Source organism: Rattus norvegicus, chromosome 7 (assembly GCF_021556685.1).
Source record: "Rattus norvegicus strain SHRSP/BbbUtx chromosome 7, alternate assembly SHRSP_T2T, whole genome shotgun sequence".
NCBI classification, from domain to species: Eukaryota; Metazoa; Chordata; class Mammalia; order Rodentia; family Muridae; genus Rattus; species Rattus norvegicus.
In genome coordinates this window covers 127,060,446-127,088,317 of record NC_141540.1, presented here as the reverse complement: position 1 = coordinate 127,088,317, position 27,872 = coordinate 127,060,446, and the positions used below count along the sequence as shown (strand labels likewise).

Sequence of the window (27,872 nt, the reverse complement as noted above, 5' to 3'; positions counted from 1 at the left end):
GCAAGGATCCTGGGTGCAGATGTCCCTCAGGACTGACTTAACTCCACAGCGGGATCACAGACCATATGGCAGTTCTATCTCTAACTTTCAGGAGATGGCAAACTGGTTTCTATAATGACTATGCCAATTTAAAATCCCACCAACCCTGTAAAAAAGGAAATGCTATTCTTCAAGTTCTCTAGGGCAAGGGCATGTGGAGATGGGTACAAGTTCAAAGGTGAAGATTAGTACAAAGTCAGTGGTGGAGACAGGTAACAAGGTCAGAGGTCAGGCTTAGAGTTATTTGTAGTTGCAACACACTCAGTCACTGTTGAGCTGTGTGACAGAGGAACGAATAGAGCCCAGCCTTTCCAGCCATCGAGGAACTGAAGTACAAGAGCAACAGACCCAAATCCATCACGACAGACCAACGCTAGCAACACAGAGCTGCATTAATCACGCTGTGAATGAAGTTTAAGCGTGATGCTATTAACAGACTGTGTATCCAGTGTACTACTAAATTGTTTATGGATATATACATTTGATTAATTGACTAACAGTTTACAAAGGGGATGATAAAAGCCAATTTCAAGGCACTTAGCTATAGAAAGGAAGGGAAAAGACTTTGAGGTACATATAAAACTTAATTTCTAAATAAATAAAGACCCAAGGCAGGATATTAAAAAAAAAACTCTTAGATTTAATATCCTGGGTATTGAGTACATGGGTATTTGTTGAGTTATTACCGGACTTTTCTGTATATTACACATTTTTCATAATTAAGAAAAACACCAGAGACCAATTTTGCATGGTCTTCCATAGCTATTAACACTCTTACCTATTTGTAGGGTCGCTCCATCTGGGTATTCCAAGCCTGGGAACCACAGGATGTAAAGACAAGAGTAGTCTGCCCAGCCTTCTGCCCTGCTAGGCAGATTCAATGGCCTCATCTCCTGGCAGTCTGGTTATCATGACCTTGGGCAGTCCTGCCCAGTAGCTTCTTTCTGGCAATGTTCACAGCTGTTCCTCCTCTCCTGGCCACACTTCTTCCCCTGGCCCTGAGCTGTGGGACTTCTGACCACTTGTTCTGTTAGAAACTGCCTGTCCCTGGTCTAAGCACCAGCATCCTGGAGCATAGAGGCACCCAAGGGGAGAAGTCACTCCTGTCCATCAGCTACCTCTGACCATTGGCCTCTCCTGTCTGTCAGCTACTCTTGTTCATCAGCAACTCCCCTCCATCAGTTACCAGAGGAAGGGAAAAAGTAAACCTTGATACCATGACATCAGGTTTCCCAACCCTGAATACCAGCTTCCAGTAGTTTCCATGTGACTTTCAAAATAAAATGAAGTTCAAAGGTGACTACAGATTAACTAAATGCAAATTACATATGATGTGCAGTTTTTAAAATGTAATAAATAAGGCAGGAAAAAAAACAAAACCCATCTATAATCGCTTTCAGTTTGTTGAGGGTGTGTGTGCGTGCGTGCGTGCGTGCGTGTGTGTGTGTGTGTGTGTGTGTGTGTGTGTGTGTGTATAGTAAAGTGGTAAAAGGAACAATTTTTCACCTTTAATTGCATCATTAAATTATACTTATAAGTTTTGGCACTGGAAAAACTGACTGGCCTCAGGCACCAGGAGATCCCCGATGTACACGTATTTACATAGATGTATTCTGAGGCCATTCTAATGAAGGAGACTATTTCCCAGTCTCTGCTCAGATTCAAATATACCAACTTCAGCTGTGCAGGCAAATGCTGGGCCATGATTTCCTTTGAAATATTCATCAGCAGGCCACTGCATGACACAATTACCTGCCGGTAATGCAGAGCACGGCCCTTTTAAAATTCACACCAACATCCCTGTGTTTGGTGCATAGGCCAGTAATGAGAACTGTAAATCACACTTCATTATGCGGCCAAATCGTGGAGCACAAATGAGCCGGCTTCAAAGTGACCGATCTATCAACTCCACGCCAACCTGCATTAGCTTTGGCCAGATACTTATTGGCAGGTGTCTGTCCATGTCTGAGAGCATTCCAGCTGCTTAAATGGCAAAGGTCACTGGCTATCACATCTGTGTATCATGAGGCAGACTCTCATTGTTCCAATCTTAGAAAGGAAGCCTTTGGGAATAAGATGACCCTCATGGTCTATGCCAGCTCCTGGGATTTTGGTTGGTGCCCTCAATACATCAGGACTCCCTGAACTGAAGCTATTCTTCAAAAGCCAGCAGGTATCATAACACAGGAAATAATACTGTCAGGAATTTCTGGTTAATGTATTCGTAAGGGACATCCAGAGAAACAAAGCCAGAGAGAAAGAGGGGTGGGGTGGGGGAGCATGTGTGTGTGTCTCCATCCACACATATATGTTCATGCTAGGAGCTGATAGCATGCAGCCAGAGACCCAGAAAAAGCAGTTCAAGGTCAAAGGCCATATACCAACAGACTTCCTTCTTGCTTATAAAGTCAGTCTTTGATCTATTATGGCCTTCAGAGATTAGATAAGTCCCCTCTATGTGATAGAGAGACATCAGTTTTATACAAAGTCCCCTAAGTTTAATTGTTAATCGCACTCTAAAAATACTCACAGAAACTTACAGAACACTGCTTGTCTAACTACCTGAGCATGATGGATCAGCAAACTGAAGTATAAATTCATCATCACAGTCAGTAGCCATGCAGGTCAAGGTCTGCCTGCAAATCTGAAGGTGTTTTCTGGTGCTATGTCTCTAGGTCCCTTTAATATTCCATTAACTAACAAGAAATCAATATTCCGTAAGGAGCTCCACTTCTGTGTGGCTGGTGTCTCTGAAGGGGTCAACCAGTTATTCTAGCAGATTGTCTGGAAGAATCTAGAGATCATGGGAAGCAGAGAGCACCCTTAAGCCCCTCTGAACCACTGATCCAGGATCTTCGTTTGGGCCTGTGAGGAAAGAACAACCTCCAGCACACAAATGAACCCCAGCAAAAGGCAGCCAAGAAACACACATAAAGGGTGAGCCTGACTTACATATTTGAGCAAGGGTCCCTCAGCACAGACACTCAAGGCACACACGTGGGACAGTGTGGGATCACAGGGCTGTCTGTTACCACCAAGTCTCGCATCACAGGGAGCACACTGCCTGCAAATGCTTTCTCCTTGATAGAGGAAATCAAAGGCACCCTTTTAATGCTGCTGGGTCAAAACTCCATGAATTATACAAGCACTGAAGGACTGTAGGGGGGCCTAAGGAAAGAAAAATTGACCTACCATGCCCCCCTCCCACGTCCCAGACCTTACCATCCCAAGTCTGTCTCAACTCAGCAGTTTTAGAAGATGCTGTGCCACTGTCTGGTCTATCAGTGCTGTCGTGCGGGAACCCATGACACCCTCAGCAACCTGAAACACTCCAACACTTTTAAATTTGTGTCAAGGACATTCCTGGCAAACTCAAAGGAAACTCAAAGGAAAAGATCCTGCTGTGGGCCCTGATTAATTTTACTTTGAAGAAAGAAATGACATCATGCCAGTTAGTAACTCAAAGCCTCTGTGCAAAGCCAACTTAGCCCAAAGGGCAAGCGGGCAGAAAATGAGCAAGGGAGCTGCAGTCAGGCCCTGTCAGGGGTTGGGCTGTTCTCCTGGGCAGCACGCAAGTATAAGTAAGCATCCCCAGCAGAGACTGAACAGCCTGCACCCCTGGGCACCACTGCCACTGTGTGCTTGCCAAGCCTGCACCATCACTCCAGTCCTCTGCCTGGGGTTCCCATCCACTTTCTCCAAGGACTGGCCCCTATTCTCAGAGCTGGTAAAGCCCTTCTCCTGCCCTCCTTTAAGGTCTTTGTTGGCTGAGATCTTTGGGCTCCTTCCATTGATTACTACTCTTATCCTGTGCTCTGGGAGCTTAATCCCCACCACCACTCAAGGACACTTGTGGACATTGCATTATTCACTGGCCTTCCCCAGGGGATTCCTGAGGGAATGTACCCACCTCCAGTGGTCCCTAGATGTAGGAACCCACCCCCTAACCTCCAACACCTTCTATTCTGTGGTAACATAGGGCTACTGCAGCCAGAAAGGCCCTTGTAACAGCTCCCATCCTCAGGACAACAGACAAGTCACTGTCCTGTCTCAGCGCCATCCTCACCTACACAACCACATAGTATCTCTGGTCATCCAGTCCAAACCTAAAACATAAGGCTGGCTAAACATACAGCACAAAGGCCCGTTCTCAGCTGTCATTGTGTCTGATGCTGGAATCCCAGAATTTGAAGGTTGGAACAGGAGACCTACAATGAGTTTGAAGCCAGTGTAGGCTACATAGGGAGTTCTAGGCCAGTCTGGGATATATAACAGGACTGTTTCAAAAAACCAAATGCAAAACCAGCTTTACACTCCAAACTGTTGGCTGTGCATGGTGAAGCCAATGGCCTCCGCATAAACCTCAGGGAGAGCAGCAATGTGAAAACTCAGCATGCATTTCTCAGCTGAAGAGAGGCAGAGATAACCAGATAAACCCTGAGGCCTTAGGAAGCATGGGGGCCAGACCACAAGGCCTGCATTCCAAGGCTCTGGACCATCAGAAAAGAACCACAACAAGTCTACTCCCCCAAGAGATACCCCTTGACATGAGCCCCAACTGGGCCACACGGGAGTCTCACCTGAAGCTAAGGCTACACGGCCTGGCCGTCCACCATGGGCACCAGGTGGGCCTTTGGGAGCCACATCCACCTGGAGAGGGGACAGAGCCAACCACGTCTTAGAAGGCAATGGAGACCTGAGTGCGGGCTGGCAAGTTAGGCTTCTGTGGTGCCAGTGGGGATTCCAGTTGGAACTGGAACCTGTAGGAGGAGCTGGCAATGTAGAAATAAATAAGAGGAGCTGTGCCTGATACTGAGACGGGAACAACCGGTGTCCCTGAGGTGACCTTGAGCTGGGGATTCCTGAGGACAGTGAATGGACCTCATGTGACCTAGGGCCTTCACCCTCAGCTCCCAGCATGGAAGGTACACTGGTGGGCACACAGACACTCTGCCCTAGGGTAGACAGAAATGGAGCTCCTGGTGGTGGCCGAGCAACCTTCACTGTAACAAGCTCCAGAGAGATGGCTCCCACCCATAGCAGAGATGAAGAACCACTTGCTGGGATACAAGCTTCTAGAAGAGAGGCCTTTCCTTCCCCTCGTGTGGGTCCCCTCTGCACCCCTTACTTCTGCTCTCAGTGGGGATTCACAAATGAAAAAGATAATGAGAGAGTGAAGGGATGCTGTGCAAACTTCCACATCATTTGCTAATTGGTAGCTTCCTGCTGAGCCACTCTGACCCCTGACCCCTGACCATAGCTGATGGCTGAGCACTTAAAGGGCCCAGGACCACCAGCCTTGAACAAACATTGGCACCTGTCCCCCAGCAAATTGGGCTGTGAATGTGTCTTTTATTGCTTTGAAACCAATTTCAACAAAAGGGATCACCTAACAGACCTTCCCCCAGGGAACTGCAGATTTAGCAGGAAGTAGACCAAGAGAAGAGTTCCTGATGAGAGGAGACAGGGGACCTGCAGCCCAATGAAAGAGAGTGAGAGCCAGATGAGTGGGGCTCCCAGTCAGGCAAGCTGACCTCACCCCCAGGTTCCAGCCTGTGGCTGCTGTGGCCACTCACCACCTGCAGGCTTCCTGTACTCATTTGCTCAGGCCAGACCTATTAAGTGTGTGAGTAGGGGGAAGGGGGAGAGAAGTTGGGGTGGGGTGAGGGAGGGAAGTATGTAGTGTGTGGGCATGTGCATGCCTATGTGTATATGTGTGTGCATGCACTCGCATGTGTGTGCATACACGCCTGCCAGTGCATGGGGTGTGCGTGTGCATGACTTGGTTAATGAATACAGCACATCTGGATTATATCCACTTCCGCCTAACTTTCCAGACCTCCCCATTTCCCTCACAATCTTATGTCATCATCGTCTTTTAAAAAATAACCCTAACAGCTTTCTGTTCTGGACTTAAGGCCCAGATGCACAGACTGGAACTTATACCTTACTGTGAACCAAGTCTAAAGCCAGTTGAGGAGGTCATAGGCCCAATTATGGGTGTTTGGGGTTTTTTTGTTTTTTTGTTTTGTTTTGTTTTTTTGGTTCTGGGGTTTTTGTTGTTGGTGGTGTTTTTGTTTGGCTAAAGGGACAGAGTCTCAAGTTACCTTCTACATACCTGTGTGTATACCCATAGACTAGTGCGCTCACAGCTCATAGGGAAGCTGCTTTAGGGAGCAAATGGTAGTTATAGAAACCCACAACCTAGCCCTGAATGGGGTAGCATTTTAAAAGCATTTTCAAACAAGCCTCTTCAAAAGCACCATTTGAGGAGATTACCTGTTCATTACTGGGATGTATGAGGATCGCAGCTCCACCAAGGAGTCTCCTTGCCAACCCCACCCCAACCTCACACCACTGGATCATTCAAAAGCCACCCTGGGTGCTGTGCTACACCACAAACTGCTTCTTCTAGAGCCAAAAGCTCTTTTCTAAAAGCAGAGACATTCCCACCTGAAACTGTTCCATTTCCTCAGTGTAACTCAACGAGCCTCCAAATCCCACGCTCCCTCAGTGCTGCTCTGCCCTGATGGGCTTCAAATGCAAGCTCTCGATGTGTGGAACAGTCAGTGCCCTGCCTCTCAGCCTGTCTCAGACCCTCCCAGTCCCACGCCTGTGTCTTGTTTCCTTTGAGAACCAGTCTTTTGTTAAAAGGGGAGTCCACCCTAGTCTTGACAGGGCCATTCCTACAGTGGGGGTCCTACCTGTACTTCTTCCCTGGTACTTCCTGGAAACTGGACTCAAACTGAAAGGCTAGGATTGTACTCTGAGGTATTTGGCATAGTTACACTATCAGGAGACACAGAATGCCCATGGTCTCCTTCTTACAATACAATGATGGAGCGACAGGCCCAGGTGCTGCCATACATAACCATCCGTCAAACAGCTCCCTGCAAGCTCTGGGTCCAAGTGCAGCCAGGCAGGGCCATCCGCTGCCAAGTTCCCCTGGCTGGCTTCCCAGGGGATGGTGAGTACTGCCTTGGCTCACTGTTTCTGTACGTCACACTACAGGTCTCCTGCCCCCTCTGCACCTACACCTGCATTTCTCCCTGAAGAAAGTGTGCTCCTTCCAAGACTGCCTGGCCACCAGGAGGACACATGCACACCTGAATCTTTCCACTTGTTTACCAGCTGGTGACAGCTGTCTCTAAAGGAAAACTAGGGTTTTCTTTAAAAATTACAATGAATCCATAGACATATAGGCTACCCCAGTAAATGGCCCTGAGGAAGGCCTCCTGATGTCCCTTAGCTCATCTGGGGCATCCTAAACCAGGCCTTTCCTACAAAGCCCTGGTCCCTTCTCATAGGACATAGTGGAGGGCTGAGGCAGGACTGTTCCCCTCCCCACATTCCTTTCGGATATAGTGATTTTGCATGAAGAACTAGGTATTATAATTTCTTTTTTTTTAAAAAGGCATCATAATTTTAAGCCAAGTCTTAATTCATATTTAAGATTACATAGATTTTAAGTCTTTGAATTCATGCTTGATTCTCTTCTCTCTGGTAATAAAAAATCTTAGTTCCTATGGCATTATCATAATTACCTATTTGTTTTTCCCTAATATACATATGTAAATACGCATTTCAGTCAGTGTAAACAGTTTCAAAACAACACTAATATTACTACTGTGAATGTTTGTCGAGTACTGCTCTTAATTTATTTTTTATTATTATTTTTTATTTTTTATTATACACGCGCGCACACACACACACACACACACACACACACACACACACACACACACACACAGAGCCTGAGCAGTCTTCTTCACGGACTGCACACTATAACAGCTGGAAAGTCTCTCTGATGCAGTTCTCTTTGGATAACTAAAGCACAGACTTGATGGAGCTTAGGATTTAAAAAAAAAAATCAGTTTTACTCTGATCAGTTTTACTCTGGTTTTCGAGGACAGGTTTCGTAACTTGGTGCACTTTGGTTTAATAATTAAATAAAGCAATCCATGCTTCTAAAGTGAGAAGCAGAGTTCTGAGAGGCTGGGCCTCACTCCTGCCCCTTCCACGTGACTCCCTCTTCAGAGGGCCTCTTTGTCGGTGGCTCCTGGCTCACTCCTCCATTGGTACTCCATCTTGTGTAAGACACAGGGACGCAGCAGGTGTGAGCATGCTCACATTCTGCCAGGCAATGAACAGATGGGCTATGGGGTCTCTTGTGTGCGCTCTGCTTCCCCTAGTAAACAGCACTACAGAGCTCGGTGGGCAGGTGCACCCTCGGTCCTGCCACCACACAGAACACTCCACATGGAGGCCTGGGTGGACTGGAGTCCAGGTCTGTATCGTCAGTCTCTGTGCCGTTCGTTTCTCCTCTCTCCTACTGGAAACAACTTTAATGAACAGGCCTAGAGATGCCACATTTCATGTCTTCATCAGTTTATCTTGGGGGTTGACTCTGGCCAACAAGAGAACAAAATGTGTGTTACTTTCTAGAGTGGCCTGCATTTTCTCTTACCAAGGACTGATCGTGTGTCTGGCCTACCTGTGATGGTGGTCTACCCACTCCTTGTGACTTACAAAGCTCACTGCAGACTGTGTGCTCTCCTCTGCTGGTCACTGGACATGCACTGTCTCCCACACACTGTATTTCAGAGGAGACGGACCACTGTTTAAAATAAAACCTACCTGAGATAACCACAGACTCCTGCTGTATGATGAACAACACAGTGATCCCATGGCCTTTGCCCAGGGACTGGCTACATTCTAAATTCACAGTAAAGGAAACGGTGGCCTATCCTCTGCCCTCACCATCGGCCCCTTGGGTAACTTACTGAAGAGGACAGATGTCACCTTTGGTGGATTCAGCCAGACATAGCAGTCAGTTAGGGATGTGACACAGTCCACTAACTAAGCTGTTCATTCCAGTAGGTGCTAATGCACATGAGAATCTTAATCTGGGCACATGATCTCATAGGGCTGAGTTTAGTTTGCATTGCAGTCAACAGTGAGCAGGACGCACACGCAGATAACCCACGTACCTATACTCGTGCATGTGGACATGAGTGTGACTCCTTCTAGACAGGGTCTAGCTAGCTGTTCTCTCTCTATACTGCTGGTGAGTGACATTAGCTCAGCCATAAGTACTGCAGGGCGAGGGCCCTTGTGTGACCTCACAGTTCGCACACTGAAGGGAAAGTGCCTGAGCTCTCCGTCTGCCGTGCTGACGGCTTAGATCCCCGCTGCACGGCTTATCTTCACGCTTACAACAGACGCATTCAACAGGGGTTTGCTACAGAATAAAGAAAGAGAAAAGAAGGAAAAGAAAAGGCTAAAGAGGTTTTCTCTAACCTAATACCAGCTTCCTGAAGCAGGCGCTGACAACTGAGTGTTAGCACCCAGTCTTGATCCTGCTCAAGTCCGATTTGGAAAGCTTTGCCCAGCATTGTGTTCCCAGCCCTTCTCCATCCTTTAAAGGCAGAGGAAGTGCTAAGCTGCAGTTAGAGCAGAAGTGACAACCAACGATTACAGGAATGAAAGGTTTGCCTAATCGGAGGGTCAAAGACAATATTTTTCGTATTTTATTTACTTTTTTGGAAAAGTTAGCTACACGTAATCCTCAAAAACTACAATTTTAAGGGTTTTAAAGATTATTTAATTAAACATTAGGTAATACATAAAAATCAGTGTGGGGGGGTTAGCATCTGAGTAGGGGAGATGGCTCAGTGGTTAAAGCTGTGGCCATGACAGTGTGAAAATTGGAACTGTTGTCCCAGAACACATGAGAAATGCTATGTAAACATGATATTCCATCTGCAATTCAACCTTGGAAGGCAGAGACAAGGGGGACCCAGAGAAAGCTGGTTAGCAAGACTAGCCAAACGATGAGTCTGTGTTTGACTGAGAGACCCTGCCTCAATGAATAAGGAGCAAGAGCAGTAGAGGATGCTGCCTGCCATCAGCCTCAGGCCTCTGTGTGCACGAACACACAAATGCACACTACACACATGAGAAGTGACTACAGACAGACAGACATAATACATAGTTCTCTCTGTGTGTGCATATATAATACACACATATATATTTATGAAAGTGTGTAATGAGTCAGTCCAAGAGCCTTGGGCGTTAGCATCCTCCCACTGTCTGAGAGGCAATGTACTGGCAGGACAGCCAGCTCTATCCTCGAGAGCCAAGACACTGCAGGTCAACTGTCCCCTAAACGTAAAACGTGCTTATCACCTGCTCGGTATCCCTGTCTGTGCCACTGTCGTTTGCTTTGGTTATACTTTTAGAGAAAGGCAGTGTCAGATATGCGCTAAGGACAGCTTTCTTTCCATTCCCCCCGACGGTCCTGGAACACACTCCCGAGCTCCGTGTAGCCAGCTCTCCAGCTCGTTTACCCCTTCCACCAGCTGCTGATGGATGCTTAGGTTCTCTAACTTTGCTTATTTAAAATTCACAGCTGTTTTCAGGCTCGCTCTCTCCGGAGCAGAGGCGCTGAGTCTCTGAGGCCCACACCCAGGACTTCTCCTTCAGTTCCCCCAGTTCTGTGTGTGTTGCTGGCCACAGGGCACACTTGGATAACTGTTCTGAAGCTGCACCGCTGACAGAACTGAAAGCATGGGCATGCCTTCTGCCTCTGCTGAAGTAGAGCGGCGAGAACCTGAGGGTGGGCGTTAGCGCTCGCAGCACAGCTAGGAGCGAGCGGCTGAAGTCGTCTTCTTCCTAATTGTGACTCACGGAAAACAGCCCTGTGTGGCTAGCAGCTGCCACTGGGACAGGGAGGTTCTGAGGAGCTAGAACTAGGACCCCGGCAAGGTCTGGCCGCTTTCTGCGGCTGATTTTGATAGTTTAAAGTCCCCAATATGGACGACAGTCCTCACTACTTGATGTTCCTTTATTTTGCTGTCTTACCTTCACTCCAAAGCAGAGTCCTGAATCCTCACTTGCATGCAAGAAACACACACACACACACACACACACACACAGGCATGCGCACACACACACACACACACACACACAGAGACACTCCCCTCTCACTGGAGGGCCCAGAGTGCTCCCTAAAGTCTGGGGACACAGCAAGGGCAGTGCTTCCTCCCCACTTAGACGACTCTGCGGTTAGAGCACTCCAGACCAATGGCTTCGTTCAGGGGAGTCCCCTCAGCTGAGGGGAACAATGTACACTCTTCTGCCCCAAAGCCTGGGCAGGTTTCCCAGCACAAACCTCAAGCTCCTAGTTTGAAAAGCGTATCTCCAAGGTTTCACTCACTGGGTTTGGGTCTTAACTTTTTTTTTTTCTAGCCAGAACTTTAAAAAGAGTTTCTTGGCTTTTTAAATGTATAGTTTATAACACAGAGACCTATGCATGCTTTTTGATGAGTTTTGCAGACAGAATTCACCTGTGGGGTCTGCATCCCTGTCAAGGTGAAGAATGTGTCCTGTCACCAGGAGCCCCATCCGGGGAACACACTCGGATTCCTATCACCTGGTCATTCTGTCAGTTCCAGAAGGTCCTACTTGTGCACCTGAGACTTAGCATGTGTGAGCTCTTCATACACGAGCCTTGTTTCATGAATATAAACATGTGTTTCTTATAAAAAAAACAAAAACAAAACCAAAAAGACAAAAACCCTGGAAGATAGAGCTGTTGAGTCATCATGGAGAGGAGGGTTAATTTTCTGAGAAACTCCATTTGCTGTCACGGGCAGGCATGCTGGAGACTTCTGCTATTGTCCTCGCTGATTACTGGTTGTCCTTCCCCTGGCTGCTGTGCTGAGTGTGCACAGCCACATGTCACTGAGGTTTCAGTGTGATTTCCCAGGTGACTAATGAGGCTCAGTGGTTTTCAGGTGTTCCTGGCTGGCCGTCCATCTTTTCAGAAGTATCTGAGTACTTTGATTGTTGTTAAGTTGGGTTCTTACCTTGTAAACATGGGGCATGAGGGACCTTCTGTCACATCCGTATTGTAAATACTTCCTCCCAGGCTCCCTCCTGATTGCTCCTGACTGGGTTTTCCCTCTCCACTCCATCACCACCTCGTGCCTGCACACACTCTCACCACTGCAGCTCTGGCCCAGCCTTGAAACCAAGAGGACGGTCCTCTTCCTCAGTTCTTCCTTCAGCAATGACTTTCTCTCAGACCCTCTGCGCCTCTGTAGGAATTTTACCATACTCCTGCTAATTTCTACACAAAATCTTGATACAGATTTGAAATGCCAGCGGCTCTACAGAGCAGTCTGACAGGACTAGCACACTGTACTGTCTTCACTCATAGGTGAGCACCATGTACTCAGGCCCGTTTCAATGACTACAGTGTGAGGTGGGGTCCGGTGTGAAGGCTTGGAGTAGTTTTGCTTGAATTTCTCCTATATATTTTTATGGCCATCCATGTAACATATGGTATTTGGCTCCAAAATGTTTTTTTTTCCAGTTGTTAACTTCTAATATTCAAAAATCTAACCACAGCTAACATACTGACCTTGTATCCCATGTCTCTTTTGGCAAATTCTTTACAATTTTCTAAATATGATATACATAAAGTTGAACTCAGGCTCTGCCAGTAAACTCTTTTCAATTTGCTGTTGTGCCTGTCTGGCTCTCTGACTGTCTACCTAGCTCTCTGATTACATGGCTATGTGACTGCCTGGCTGCCTAGCTCTCTGGCTATCTGGCTGTCTGGCTGTCTGGCTGTCTGGCTCTCGTTATCTATATCTCAGCTCTCTGTCTGGCTGTCTGGCTATCTGGCTGTCTGGCTATCTGGCTGTCTGGCTCTCTGGCTGTCTGGCTCTCTGGCCCTCTGGCTCTCTGGCTGTCTGGCTGTCTGGCTGTCTGGCTCTCTAACTGTCTGCTATGTCCAGCTCTCTGGTTGTCTAGCAGCCTGGCCTCCAAGACAACACTGAAGGTAAATAGCAAGGACAAGCATTCTTGACCTGTTCTCAGCATGGGGAAAAGCTTTGACCTCACCAGGACCAACCCTGCAAATCCCTTACTGTCTTTGTATACAAAAGCTTCCTCTTTGTCTAGCTAAGTCATGGTTTTTACATGAGTGGGCCCAGAATTTTGTCACCTGCTTTTTCTGGATCTATTGACATAATTGTAAGGTTTCTTCCTATATTCCGTTAATGTGGTCAATTACATTGATAAATTTTTGACTGTAGAGTGAACCTGGCATGTCTGGGGTAAATCCCACATAGTCATGATGTAGTGCCACTTTTAGACATTAGGAGAGCCAATTTGCTAATGCTTTCTTAGGGATTTTGGCATCAGTGTTAATGAGAAATGTTGGTTTCTAATTTTCTTGTAATGTCCTTGTCTCTTTTTGGTGTCTGAGTTATACTGACTGGTAGGAAGTGGAAAGTGCCCAATCTTCCTCTGTTCTTTGAAAGACTCTCAGAAGTCCCCAGCAAAGTCACCTGAGTGTGCCATGGTCTCTTGGAAGAGCACTTAATGACAAATCTATTTAATGGCCTTCAGGTAGCCTGAGCAGGCTCCGTTTACTGCTGTGCAGGTGTTAGAACCAGCCCCCTCACTACCTTTCTCATTTAGTAGAATTTCTAGCCATGTACCCTCTTCCATTCCTGGAGCTGTTAACCCTCTCTAGCCCTGATTAGCCTAGCTGGGGAGGTTTTATTTAGAAGTTAATTATCTTTAGATTTTGGTTTGTCCTCATTGACTGACTGGTGCTGTTTCACTGAGTTCTGCCCTCTCTATTATTTCCTTCCTTCCAATTCCTCTGAGTTTAATTTCCTCTTCTCTCCCCAGCTGCTAAAGGTAAGGTTAAAACGATCAATTTTAACTTTTGAGTGTGCGCACCTAAAGGCACACATGAGCTGTCAGTGCTGTATGCTGCAGCCCACAGACATAACGGCACCCTGTGGTAATCATCCTCTCAGCCGAGGTGTGTTCTCATTTCCCTTTCACTTGTTTGACTCATGAACTAGGCCGGAAGTGTGGTGCTGATGAAAGTGCAGAATTTAGGAATATCTAGGTAGATCTTTGGTTAGTTTTTAATTTAATTCCCTCATAGCCAGATATACTTTGTATGATTTCAATCTTTCAAACTACATACAGACTTTAATGCCAGCTTAAGTGGCAGGCAATGAACACTTGGACAGAGGCTGTTGGCACCCAGCATACCCTTGTGAGCTGCTAGTGAGACCTACAGGGCCCCTGACCATTTCCCTTGAGTCCAGACATTTTTACTGAACTTGGCCCATTCACCCCATCATTCAGTGGATCTCTGGTTTTGGTTCGTTTTTCTGCTCGTTCAAGTGTTTTGTAAACATGTCTCTACGGCTATGGTTTCCAGGTTAGCAGAACCTGTCAACATTAGAAACGGTCCTTGTTTCACTTGGGCAGCCTGGGGTCTCCTTCACCTGAGAGCGACACAGCCCGCATTCCTTTGACAAGCATTGCAGGACTTGTCTCTCTTCCCACATCATGGCATGAAAGTGCAGCCCATGACTGGTCCTAACCCACTTACATTCAGCATCGAGGTAGTAATGTACTGCCTCTTCTCTATTCCTGTGCTGCCTATGCTTCCTGCCCACTGTGGATTTTAAATAAATGAAGTGTCTTGGCACTAGAGAAATCGCATCCTGTTTAAGAGTGTACACTGCTCCTACAAGAGAGCCACAGTTGAGTTCGGCATGCACATTGGCCATCTCCAGCTCCAGAGGCTTCAACGCTTCTGGCCACCACAGGTACTCACACTCACACGTACACACCCGTACCCAGAAGCACTCAGAGACAGAAACATGTACGTATATTTTTAAGTTCTGGTGTGTTTCCATCTTGTCTGCTGCTATTTGAAACCATTTTGATTAGTTAGCAGTTGCTGTGGGGTTTTGAACCACATGGCCTTGGACCATCTGAGCTCACCCATTGGTCATAATGAAGCTGCACCGTAGTGGGGTCCCTTTATTTACTTGCTTCTTTCCCCTTGTAAAGCTGTCCATGAATGTTTTGAGGGCTTATATTCAGTGAAAAGCTGCCCGTGTCACAACGTTCTAGGAATGGAGCTTCAACCTTTCCCTGCAGCGATGGCTGCCCACACCTCGCCTTCCTTTGCAAGAATAGCCCCACTTAAACCAAGCTTAGTCCTGCTCCCGTGTGCATGTGTAAGGGTTGGGCGGTCAAGCTCACAGTGACTAAACACTCTCACACTCACTCTAACTAGTCCCGGGCAGCCCTGATGATCTTGAGCAACCACACCAGTAGCTCCAGATGGGGAAACTGAGCTCCAAGGCAGAGCTCTGGTGTATGAAGGGGATTGGAGGTAAACACAACAAGACATTTTCCAGATTGTGTGAGTCGGAATTAATTAAGGAGGCACCATGGTGAGGACAATGCTTCTGTCACCACAGGTGACAGCAGAAGTTAGACGCTCATCCAGAAGGACACAGCAGAAAGCATGCTACTTCGTAGAAGGCTTCCTTCAACACAATGACCAAGTCCCATGCTCATTTGCAAAAAGTGAAAAATGGCCCACATTCCTGTCTCTACACCAGGCATGGCTGAGAGGACAGAAGAGCAGCTCTCAAGCAGTTAGGTGCAGAAGGTGGCCCGCCCACAGCTGTATACGGAAGGGGATGGTTTGGAACCAGTGTGCCAAGTAAGGGTTGCAGTGTGTGTGTGGCTGCCATACTTCCTGTGTCAGCCATGGAGGCTTCAGAATGGCTTTGATTTATTCAGTGTTCACGGCAGCACTGACAGGCCGGAGTGTAAGAACCCCTCTCAGCTAAGCATCTCAGCTTCACCTGGTGAGCACAGCATCAGGAAAGTGGTAGAATGGCTTCCAGATGGCATGGAGCCCTGACCCTCAGCAACCAATGGACAACAGACCAAGGACACCATCAGCTCCATGGGAGCCAGAGGTCAATGTGCACAGGCAGACACTGTAACAGCTGTGGGTCTGTGTCTTAAAACCTACACAGAAGAACAAATTAGTCACTTGAGTGGCTGTAGCTTAGGAGCCATCGCAGACTGAGTTCACCAACAAGCCTGTTTCTCTTCAGAGAAAAGAAGCAGGAACTGCCCAGAGAAGGTTAAGACTCAGCACTAACACAGTGCCAGCTTTCAGCAGCGATGGAGTTGCCATGGTAACCAAGATATTGACACTAGCCAGCGGTTTCTCATAAGTTGTCCTTCTGGATGTGGTGGCACATGGCAGGGAGAAGTCTACAGAGCTCTTCTGAGCCATCCCGGCTAGCTGGCCACAATCTGTTTCCTTCTAAAACAGGGCCGGTGTGGCCAGTTGTCAGAGGAGGGCTGGAGGATGGGACACAAGCACTGTCACATCATCACCACATGACTATGGACTAGAAGTGCCAGGCAGGATCTGGGAGGGTGTGAGGTCCATCCACATAAGGTTGCAGGCACAAACATGGCTGGACTCAGTCTCAAAACCCCTTCCTTCCCTGTGTCCTTCCTTCCCTCCCTATGTCCTTCCTTCCTTCCCTATGTCCTGCTTTAACATGTGCTTGTCAGACCCCTCCCTGCCACCATTAACTGAATCTGAGTGACAGGTCCCTTGTGACTTCATGGTTCTAACTCATAGCTTCCATCCAGCACAGACAGGCTGGCAGAGCTCTGGGGAGACCTGTGAGGGGTCTGGGTGCTCCTGTGTGAGTGATGGCACTTAGACTGTATCATTTGTAGGTTTGGGTCTTTCCTGCTACTTGGCTGGGATGCTGCAGTCTCCCATCAGAGAAGGCTAGGTGATGAATACCCAAAAGACATGATGTTATTGAGTTCATAAAAATGCCAGCAGCTCAGAACAAATTCCATACTTCAAGAGTGCGAATAACAATACTTGTTTGCCTCAGCCCTTAACATCATGCAGATGTAGTTTCTATGAGTGCACCCTCTCCTGTTTCCTCTGCGTCATCTGGGTCATATGTATCTCTTCACCCGGCCTACACTTCTGTCTCCACCGTTAGAAGAGTCTTTCAGTATCATTTTCCCTGCAATAATTTGTTATCCATCATTTTTATGTCAGCGCTAAATTTTAAGAGAGAATTGAGAGGGATAGAAAATCTACTGCATATTCCAGCCCCAAAGAAAGCCCTTAATAAATTCAGAACTTTTCAATTTTACATTCAGGTTGGACCTCAGAGCCAAAATCCTGCCTAGCATAGTCTGCCCTTCACACAGGCGCACGGGGCCAATTACCCAATTGTCTGTGGCCCAGAGATGGCTCAGGCAGGCCTCCTGTCGGGCAACCATGAAAGGGAAGGCAGAGTACAAGGCCTCTTGCACCCATCCAAACACTTGCCGGCTGTTCACAGCAAACTCCATCAGACACCAGGTAATAGTAGGTTCCCATCATGCTCTGCCCAACCCTCAGAGATGCCAGCATACTGGGTCCTGTGCTGGGTAAGGTCCAGCCAGGCACAACACCTGTCATATAGGATATCATGGGTTGTAGGAGTGGCAGAAACTGACTGAGTTCTAGAGCAGACAGAGTACTAATGTTACAAATAGGAATACCAAGGTCTCAAATCCATTGTGTGTGCACCGCAGGCCAGACTCCTGGCTAAACTGACCTGGTCCACCACTCTCAGCCACATAGGACCAACCAGGCCTTATGCTGCTGGACAGGGAGATACAGAGAGTCAGGTAGAGTAGCCCCAAGGAGGAGGCATGACCAGTATGGCTTGAATCAACCTCCAGGTATCTGGGCAGTCTCACCCCAACCAATACAATTCTGGACCCCACAAAGTCCCCACAAAGGGTCTGCCCATCTCTCGTTTTCCTTCCTAATCCCAAGAGAACCTGAGCAAGCTCCTGACCATTGCCTCTGCCCTGGCTGGCCCTCCATAGGCACACTATCCATGGAATACAGGCCCTCCTTAAAAATGCGACATTTTCTGTAATACTCTCAGAGACCATGGGGATATAGGTCTGCTTCCAGCATTAAGCCAAGCATGTAATTTGCAATACAAACAGGCAAAATGCCTCCCGAGACGCCATGCCTGAGCCTGGCCAGACCCCGTGTGCACTTTATCATCACCACCAGGATGACGCACAACCAGAAATCTTCGTTCTGCTTCAAGAAAGAGATGATTGATGCCCGCCTCATATTGACTCTCTGGACTCCGAAATTCAAATGAGGAAATAACTTTTATTTATTAGGACTGGCTCATTCCTGTTGCTCTTTCCCAGAACCTCAACAAACCACAGCCATAAAGCATTAGCAAGTGTTTCTGGATTGACAGATCAAATCGTGGGATGATTAACAGGCGGTGTTTCATTTGAAAGAGGGCGCAAACAGCGAGGCCAGGTCCTTTCCTTCCAGTTGAGCTAAGGCAAAAGCAGACAGCCTATAAAAGTGGGTACCGGCCACCCATGGTAGACAGACAAGTGTAAGAGCAAAGGCTACGCTGTGTGCAGGTCCCAGTATCTGGAGCAGGGCACAGAAGGATTCGGCCACAGGGCCTCCCGTGTGCTTCTGGCCCTCCTCTATCTCGCAGCTGTGACACCTCCTTCCTAAGCCTCAGCCGCATCGACAGGAAAAGGGCTCCAGGTTCCATTCCTTGTGGGGTTCTTAGGCACAATGTGCTTACGGCACTGTCAGAACTCCGGGCTTGTAATAAGTACAATATTTTTACTCTGTCCTCTAGTGACTTTTAGGTTGTCCACTAAAAACTTTTAAAGTGGGCCAGGTGTGGTAGCTCACATCTGTCATCCATACACTCAGAAGGCTAAGGCAGGAAGACTGAAAGTTCAAGGCTAGTACTTGACTAAAAAACAAAAAACTTCTGTGTAAAAAAGATTAAATGCTTAAGTATGAAGCTCAAATATTTACAAAAGGGCTTGTCACTTTAATGGTGATGCCCTCCCACCAACAAATGTGTATACATTTAGTCCCTCAGCAATGCAGCTCCTAGATCATCCTGGTGTGGGCCCCAAGATGGTCTAGTACAGCACTGAGAGGCCACAATGGATGTCAGGGCCTCCTGAGGATCACACCACTTCCCAGAGAGCACCATGCAGGTGGCACAATCTTGTCCTGGGGCAACTTTCCACCCAACCACTCTGGTCACAAGGAAGCTGGCTTTCAAGGTTCAGCATCTAGATCAGACTTGGGACAAAAATTCATGTGCACCTGGGAGTTCTTGATGAAGCTTGGTAAGTTAGTCAAATTAACTCTTCCAAAAACTTGTTTTTGTAACTTTTGTTGTATTATTAGATTTTGCAATAGGAGTTATTTTAACAATGCACAATATAATTAGCCACTTAATGTTATTAAGAGAATTTATGAGCCTTTATGCGTTGAAAAACAGCCCCAAATAGTATTTATTAAGTATCCAAGACTAAAAATAGGGCCAACTGCCTCAGTGAACCAAGTTTAAAAAAATGTATAGTCACAAATAATATGTCTAATTATGTATTAAACTAATTCTTGCCTTCACCTTTTGAATTTCTAAACTCCTTACCTCATGTATCATTTTAATTATTTTTCCAGTTCATTCCCAGGGAAACTGGCTGATGGGGAATTAATTAATGGGCCCAATAAAGAGGCTGCAGCATTGTTCTACCACAGTCTGCACCCGGACTCATTTGCATGTCTCCTCTTATTCCAAACAATAGCACTGCTGAGATTTCAGCCTGAAATTGTTAGCTCATTAAAGAGGACACAATCATATCCATCCCCACAGATACTCATCAATTATCGCCTCTTACTGCAACATGAATCCATGAATAGAGTGCCCACCAGAGCTCCTGGACCCCGAGCAGCAGAGACACCGCAGGCATGAGGATGCGGCAAGGAACAGGCCACTTGACGGGATGACTGAGGATTATCTCACAAGAGGTGGGCACAGAGACTTCACTTCCTGTGTAACCACTGCCACAGAAATTGCAGAAAAAGACACTGCTTGCTGGGAGTGGTGGCACATACCTATTATCCCAACACTTGGGAAGCTGAGGCAGGAGGAGTTCAAAGTTACAGGCAGCCTGGACTATACAAAAAGGCTCTGGATAAGGAAAGGAAAGGGAAGGGAAAGGGAAAGGGAAAGGGAAAGGGAAAGGGAAAGGGAAAGGGAAAGGGAAAGGGAAAGGGAAAGGGAAAGGGAAAGGGAAAGGGAAAGGGAAAGGGAAAGGGAAAGGGAAAGGGAAAGGGAAAGGGAAAGGGAAAGGGAAAGGGTAAGGGAAGGGAAGGGAAGGGAAGGGAAGGGAAGGGAAGGGAAGGAAAGGGAAGGAAAGGAAAGGAAAGGGAAGGGGGAATGGGGAATGGGGAATGGGGAAGGAGGAATGGGGAAGGGGGAAGGGGGAATGGGGAAGGGGGAAGGGGGAAGGGGGAAGGGGGAAGGGGGAAGGGGGAAGGGGGAAGGGGAAGGGGAAGGGGAAGGGGGAAACCGACTTCCTATGGTGAAGCCTGCTCTCTGGATGGCCAGTAACAGTGGGTGCTTGTTCTGTGCCCAGCCATGATGGTAGAGATAAGAGAAGAACAATGGGAAGTTGGTGCCTCTCCCTAATCAGAGGGCATGCAGAGGAGGCTGCCGCCCAGATGACACAGAACAGACAGCTGCTCTTCAACTGTGGCAGTCAGGCCTGCCAGAGCACTGGCCTCACACTGGCACAGAACTTGGTGAGGGAGAGTCTGCTTGACAGCCTCCACTCCCCAGAAGACTCCTCCAAGGCTGAGGGCCACCTTCATCACCTCGGTGGTATCCCCATGGTCCACATATAGCATTAGGAAGAGCCTTTCAAAGCACATGGACAGGAGGATGGACAGGTAGATGAGTGTGAGTCAGGCAAGCAATGCCTGTCTGTGGTCCTAGGCGGAGCAGGAAGATGAAAAGCCTTGATGGAGTAATACTTGGTCAAATGCTGCAAGGTCCAGTTGTACATGTGTCCACATGCTCACAATGCTTTATGTGTTTCTCTCGAGTTACCACATAAAAGACCATGTCCCTTCTTGGGCTTCAGCATCTATCTGCCCTCATACATTCCTATGTGACACTGATAATTCATAAGAACTCGCTCCACCATGTTGAGCTTCTGACACAGTGAGACAGGGTGTGATGGCCACCTCTGGCAGTTCTCACCACACTCTGACTTTGCAATGGGTGCCTTTACAGGCTGTGTGCTAACGTCATGTGCTGTTCAAGTAGGCACACATGGGAAGGGCTGCTGAGGATGGAAAGACTAAGACCACCCTTCTGTCAGTCACTATATCCTTCACCCAGCTTCTGGGTCTCTCCTGAGAGAATGAATAGAGGAGGCCATGCAATTTATTAATCTAACCCCTGGAGAGCTAGAACGAGCGTTCATACTATAGTATTTTGTCTTGAAAGAAAGAGACCAAAGTAGTTCGAATGGCTTTATAAAGAAGTCAGGGTCAGGGAAAACAAGCCAGGAACACTGGCAGCCACCAGTGGAAGCTCCTGGAAAATCACACTTCTCATTAACAGCAGACTCGGAGGATTTGCAATTGGCTGTCCAGATGGCACTAGAGCTGGGTCTTTGGGAAAGACAATGGTGATGGAAGCCAGGGGGTGAGAGCCAAGACTCTGGTCTCCTCGGAGAAGGCGCACAGCTGAAAAAAGGAACCAAGAAGTGTGTCTGCTCTGTGATGTGCAGGGTGGACAAGTTCCAAAGAAGCTGGCTGCTCCAGGAGTTCTGACCTCCCAAGGTTCTGGGTGCTCATTTACAGGGTCTGAGTGACAGGCTCTCAGCGCTGGGCCTAGCTTCCACAGCAAGGCCTTGAGCAGGACACATGCTGGACACACTTCTCAGTCTCTGCCACATCTGGGCAAAACACTCAGGGCTGGGCCACCTACAGGAGTCGTGGGCAGCCAGACATCTGCCCTCCCCACCTGTTGACTATCTCATTCAGGTTACCTGCACCTTGCTTAGGGCCTCTGTGCCCCCAGCAAGCTAGTCATATTCTATGTAACTCCAGGGGCCACTTCCTTGCCTGCTGCTACCCAGATAGGGAACAGGGCGGTAATGTACTTCTCTAAACAATGTCAGCTGGTTTTGCCATTTCCTGAGTCTAGGGGTCCTATGTAGCAAACCAACTTTTGTGTGTGCTTTGATTTACTGAATGTCAGTGGCTTCCTTCTAACACGGGATCAATGCAGCCAGATTATTCTAATGGTCTGTCACCTTCTCTAACTGCCCTCGATGGGTGCAGTTCTTTCTGTGAGCCTGCTCATTGCAAACTAGGGCTCAAGGATCAGGGTTTTTCTGGAGTCACAAGTCCAACCTTCACAGGGCATGTCCCTAGATGCGCCTGAGGTCTTCAAACTCAACAAGCCCGTGTATGGCACTCACTTTCCTCCCAGATAGGCCTTTGTACCTGTACCATGCAGAGCCAGGCATGAGAGCTGCTTGAGGAATGGGCAGGAGAGTTTGGAAAGCTGCCAAGGAGCCCTTCCTTCATCTTTTCACCTGAGGACTGGAACACATTAGCTCAGAACACTTGCAACTGCTGTCTCTCAGCGCCACAGAACAGGGCAGCTGATTCCACATAGGAGGCCCAGGCTCCAGAAGCAAAGGTCTGGTGATGCCCTTCCCTGCCAGTCGGGAGATAGGAAGGAACTGGTAATCTTTTAAGCTCACGGCTTCTCACAGGCCCCAGCAGCTGTGCAGTTCTGATTCCCAAGCGTTGGACCCTCTGACTCTTGCCTACAGCAGTGGCTTCTTCACAGTGCTCATTCTGAGACTCCCACTCCAGGAGAGGACAGGGGCATGCAGGGCAAGGGAATCAGGCCCTGGGGAGGAGCTGGCACTGCTCTGGGCAGCATGGTGCCATGTGCTGAGCAGGTCCATGTGCAGTGCATAGCTGCCGGGGGACCTGACCTTCACTGACCTTAGCAGGGAGCCCAGATAGATTCAAGACCAGCCTTAGATCACCAGCACCACTGCTCTCATTTGCAGGGTTGATAAATTCTTCAGCAACTGGCCCCATATACTGCAGGCAAACGAGTGTGTAGTACATTTCTCAGAGAGACACCGTCAACCTCAGGGAAGAAGTTATAGCATTCTAGAGCTAACACCCACAGGATGTGAAATTTAATTAAAAGAAAGTCATTCTTGATGCCTCCATGGCAGTGATCCTGAGGAGGAAGGACAAAAGATGACTGCAGGGTCACCCTGAGTTTAAGAACATGGTTTGCCCCTGTCTGGTTTAGATAACTGGTCCTGCTTTGTGGTGACAGTGATTGCCAGGCACTGAAGCAGGAGTCATACACAGCCCTGCTCTACAATCAGGGGACTGGCAGGCCCCTCGGGTGGCACAGGTTTACTGGTGGCTACAAGGGGGAGGAGTGCTGTTTTCCTGAGGCCAAGCTACCACCCTGCACTTAACTGAAGCATCATCAGGTGGAATGGTCAGAGGGTGCCACTGGCTCCTTCCTGACATCAGCCACGTTTAGGGGCAGAGCTCCAGACTGGACTGACCTCCATGGGCATGGGATTTCCAAACTGAGTTACTAACACAAAAGGAGGGAGGTGCCCAGCAGGAGCGGTGGGAGGAAGGGACACCTGCTCAGCTGGTGGCATCAACTGCAGCAGAGGGTCGACACAGCAGAGTCCACAGCAGGCCCTGAGCCAGAACTGTTTGTGTGTCTCTACCTTGTCCCCAGAAAGTGACACAAAGGAATACTGTGCGAGTGTATGTGTTAGAAAACAGGGTCTGTGCAGTTCTAAGAGAGGGGTACACTTCACTGGGGTTGTGGTGTGTGGCGGTGCTACATTCCAATGGCTGCCCTCAGAAGACGAAGCAATATGGACCTACACACAGAAGAGGCTATGTGACACTTGGGACAAAGGGGAGGGATCCAACCAGTCAATGGAGAGCCTGGGGAGCATCCTCCTGCTAAGCCCTTGTTTATCTTTATTTATCATGTGTGTTGAGGGAGTGTGGAGAATTGTGAGTGTGCCCGTGTGTGGAAGCATGTACACGCCTATGAATGCCATGCAGAGGCTTGAGGAGAGCATCAGGTGCTCCACTCTATTACTCTGTATTTCTTGGAGACAGGATCTTCTGTGAACATGCATCTGGCTTTTTCTTTCCTTTCCATTTCTTTTCTTTTCTTTTTTTCTGGGCCAGCAAGCTTCAGCAATCCTCCTGTCTCCAAACAGCACCAAGATTACAGGCATAGGTGCAGCCATATATGGCTTTTCAGTAGGGGCTGAGATCTAAACTTGGGTCCTCAGACTCACACAGCAAGTGCTCTTACCCACCACATGGTTTCCAGAACTCAGTGAGCCTGTAGGAGGAATGGCACTGCCACACCTAGCAAACTCTGGCTTTGCAGCTTCGAGGGAACCAGTGTCTGTATTCATAGCTCTGTCTATTATACTTGCTATACAACCCCAGGAGCCTGATTCACTGGTATGTGGATCCCCAGTTCTGGGGTGTGGCTAGGAGGGTACCACACTCCACCTAAGACTGATCACAGACAGCCCCAGCTCCTAAGAAATGAGGTATGTAGACGGCTCCCTGCCCTGGACCACAGCCAGCCACTTCACCCCTATTGCCTTCTGCAGACTGCCTTCTGAGAAGGCATTTCCCTTCCATGCCCATGCTCCCGGATACAGTGACCTCTCTTACAATACCCCAAGGTTTACAAGTATGTGGGTGTGTTGTATGAACATGATTTGCCAAGCCTAGGTACTTGGTATGCCAGGGAGAAAAGGCAGATCTCAGTGTGGGGACTGTGTACCAGGAAGTACTGTGCCAAGCAGCCTGGTAAAAATGGGATGAGAGGAGGCAGCTGACAACCAATGCTACAGACTCGAGACGTGTGTGGCTCCACTGGCCCCTATCCATGCCACTCTAAAAAGGAGCTGACTCTGCTGAGATAGCACCACAGCCACATAATATAAAGGGGACTCTGCATGGGACCAGGCCATTGTGTCAGCACACGGGACATGTCAGGGCTCAGCCTGTCTATCACCTGTCTCTAACAAGCACCCAACAGAGTTAGAGTCAGTGGAAGCAAGGCAGAAACACTGAATAGTGGCCAGAGTCACTGAGCCAAGGACAAAGCTAGCTGGAGGTCACTGGTAGGATGGTGGGGGAGGGGCTTTGACTCTGCCCTGGCTGGCACCCTTCTCCCAAGAGGGAGGACTCCCTGATCACAAAGTACTTCTCAGATGAATGCTCAAAGGTTAGAGTGGAGCTGATTAAATTGCATTTGCATATGTATTCCCATTTTCAATATTCAAGGCATAAAAAAACTTGCAATACTTTTTAATAACTTGGACTTAATTCATATTTAGATCTGCCTTTGTGTGCAGCTGCTGGCTTTGTTGGTGGTGAGAGAGCAGACAGGGCCGTGGCAGGTGGGTATCTGCTTATTGTTCAGACCTCTCCAGGCCTGCTGGGGGCTGGGCCAATGGACCCCACTGATGGTCTGTACTCCTAGAGCACGGAGTAGTCCAGACTCATAGTATGCTTGCGGCCTGGTGTGAAGAGAATTACACAATCATGTCTGATGTGAAAGGAATGATACAATTCTGTTCACTGGGGGTCTCCACAGGCTGCTTATGCCTGGCCCAAAAAAAAAAAAAAAAAAAAAAAAAGCGTGTCCAAATAGGCTTATGGCCCTACACCAGGCACAGACTTAAGAGAGGAACTCAGGTTGGCTTAGCTCAGTCTGACAGCTCAGGGAAGACCCATGCTTCCTCATCAGTTCCAACTTCCTCAGTGAGCTGAAGGGATAGCCCAGATGGTTAGACCCTGCACCCTCAGTCAGAAGACCACTCAGTGCTGGAGGAGCTCTTCTATCCACATACAACAGCCATGGTCCCACACAGAGTACCAGCGACCAGACACCTGAAGCAGGTGATCAGAACCCCGGAATGCATGGAGACCATGTAGCTGTGGGGTTCAGCTCCAGACAGCACAAATGAACACTGGCTGCCAGCCTAGAAAGTCTTAGAGACACCCTCAAATCCCCAGGGAGGTTCTGCAGAAGGAACAGACCACTGCACTGATAGATCACTGGAAGGCAGCACTCGCTAGGCACAGTCCACCAAGCAGCCCACAGACCACTGCAGAGAGGTCTCTTATAAGTCCTATCTCCAGAAACGCAGACTTGAGATCAGCATCTGAGTCTTGGACAACTTGGCTGGTGTTCCACATTTCAGATCTCACAGGGGCTTAAGAGATGTAGTCGTTTGAATAAAATGCTCATATATTTTAATGCTCACTCCCTGAGAAGGAAGAGGGCTTTTCTAGTTGGAAGAAGTGTGTCTCTGGGGATGGGCTTCAAGGTTTCAGCAGCCCAGCAGGCTCAGTGTCTCTCTTCCTGCTGCCTGTGGACCCAGGTGAAGAACTCTGTACGAGTCTCCAGCACCACATCTGCTTCCGTGCCACCATGCTCCCCAACCTAGAAATGGACTAAACCTCTGAAACTTAAGCCAGTCCAATTAAACTATCTTTTATAAGAGTTGCCGTGGCCATGGTGTCTCTTCATAGTAATAGAACACTAGAACAAGAGGAGATTGAGGAGCTTAGCTCAGGCTGGAGGCCCGAGTAACTACAGTCTGCTCTCTTATCTGCCTTTAAGACTGTCAAGGCCAGGTGTCTACTGAGGATCTGACATCTCACTCCACCAAGAGGTGAGGGCCACCACCACCTGCTGGAAAACTTCTGTGAAGCAACAGCATGTGGCTGTCATGCACCATGCGGATGGCAATGGGTGGGGTGCAAGCATAGCATAGAGGGGCCATCCATCCTCCCAGAGTTCTGGTGCTTGTGAGCCCTGAGGAGCCTCGATGGCATGCCACATGCCCCCTGCACTGAGTTGGTACAGTTGTGGACAGAGGCCTCCAGCAGAGTGGGGAGAATGGCCATCAACCATTGTGAGCACAGAAACTGCCACAGAAAACCTCCCCCTCCCCATGCTTTTTCAGAACCTGACCCAACCCCATCAGGAGCTGGAGTTTGGATCCCCTTGGACATGGACTTCCACAAAGTAGAAATCATTCCTGGTAACTGCCAAGATGAGGCCATTAAGACAGGCAGTTGGGCGAACTTTCTCAGAATTCAGCTACCATGCAGTGAGGACACTTGAGCAACCAGACACCCAGTAGGAAGAAACGAGCTCCAGCCTCAGCCCTCCAGGGCCCATGCTGAGCTAGTTCAGCACGCAGAGTCTGCCAGCCGGGCAAGCCACGTTCAGGGAGGGATCTCGTCATCATGCCGGCCACCCTACCATGCTGTCCCCGCTGAGCCTGAAGAAACCGAACAAATGTGACTGAGTAACAGCTGAGGTCTGAAGCCACTTAGCAGGAGTGTGGGACGATCTGTTTCACAGAAGAGAGCCTACTCCAGGTGAGACAGACATAAGGACAGCCTGAGCTGGCACTCTGTGAGCCAGGTAGGGGCTAAGAGGCCATCTGAGCAGAGGTGAGGCCTGGCTCTGGGAACTTGCACAGCCACCAAGTACCATATGTCAATCTGGTCTCAGTGCTAATCAGACTCTAAAACACACACACACACACACACACACACACACACACACACACACACACACAGACAACACACACAGACACATACAGGCACAAACACGCATACTTTCTCCTTTCCCCCCAAGCTAAAATCCCTAAGGTCTAAATGCCTGAAAATCACAGCACTGAGAGAGGAAAGGCCCAATGGTTAGATCCTAAACACTGTGATCCCCTGTGGAGGGCCTGTGGGATGCTGTACATGGGTAAGAGAAGAGGGGAGGCTTCTGGACTCTGGAGAAGGGAATGGTCATGAATGTGGCCACCACACACACCTCAGCTTGGAAATGTGTCACGGGTCTACAGTGTCATCCCATCCATCAGGATGCTGAAACCCCAGGAACAGAAATGAATCCAAGAGCTTGCTTCTGCCTCAACAAGATTAGGAAGTTTCTGGATGGCTGAAAAGCACT

At 48.4% G+C, this 27,872-nt stretch overlaps 1 protein-coding gene across 6 annotated transcripts in view; it reads right to left on the bottom strand.

Moving 5' to 3' along the window:
* Tbc1d22a (TBC1 domain family, member 22a) overlaps nucleotides 1-27,872 on the bottom strand; it is a 287,645-nt gene that overhangs the window by 63,774 nt on the left and 195,999 nt on the right. The window contains exon 12 of one of the 6 annotated variants that reach the window (XM_087559129.1): nucleotides 7,671-8,446. In XM_087559129.1, coding sequence (XP_087415255.1) covers nucleotides 8,429-8,446 — 18 coding nt within the window. In that variant the 3' untranslated portion in view covers nucleotides 7,671-8,428. 6 annotated transcript variants of the gene reach the window in all.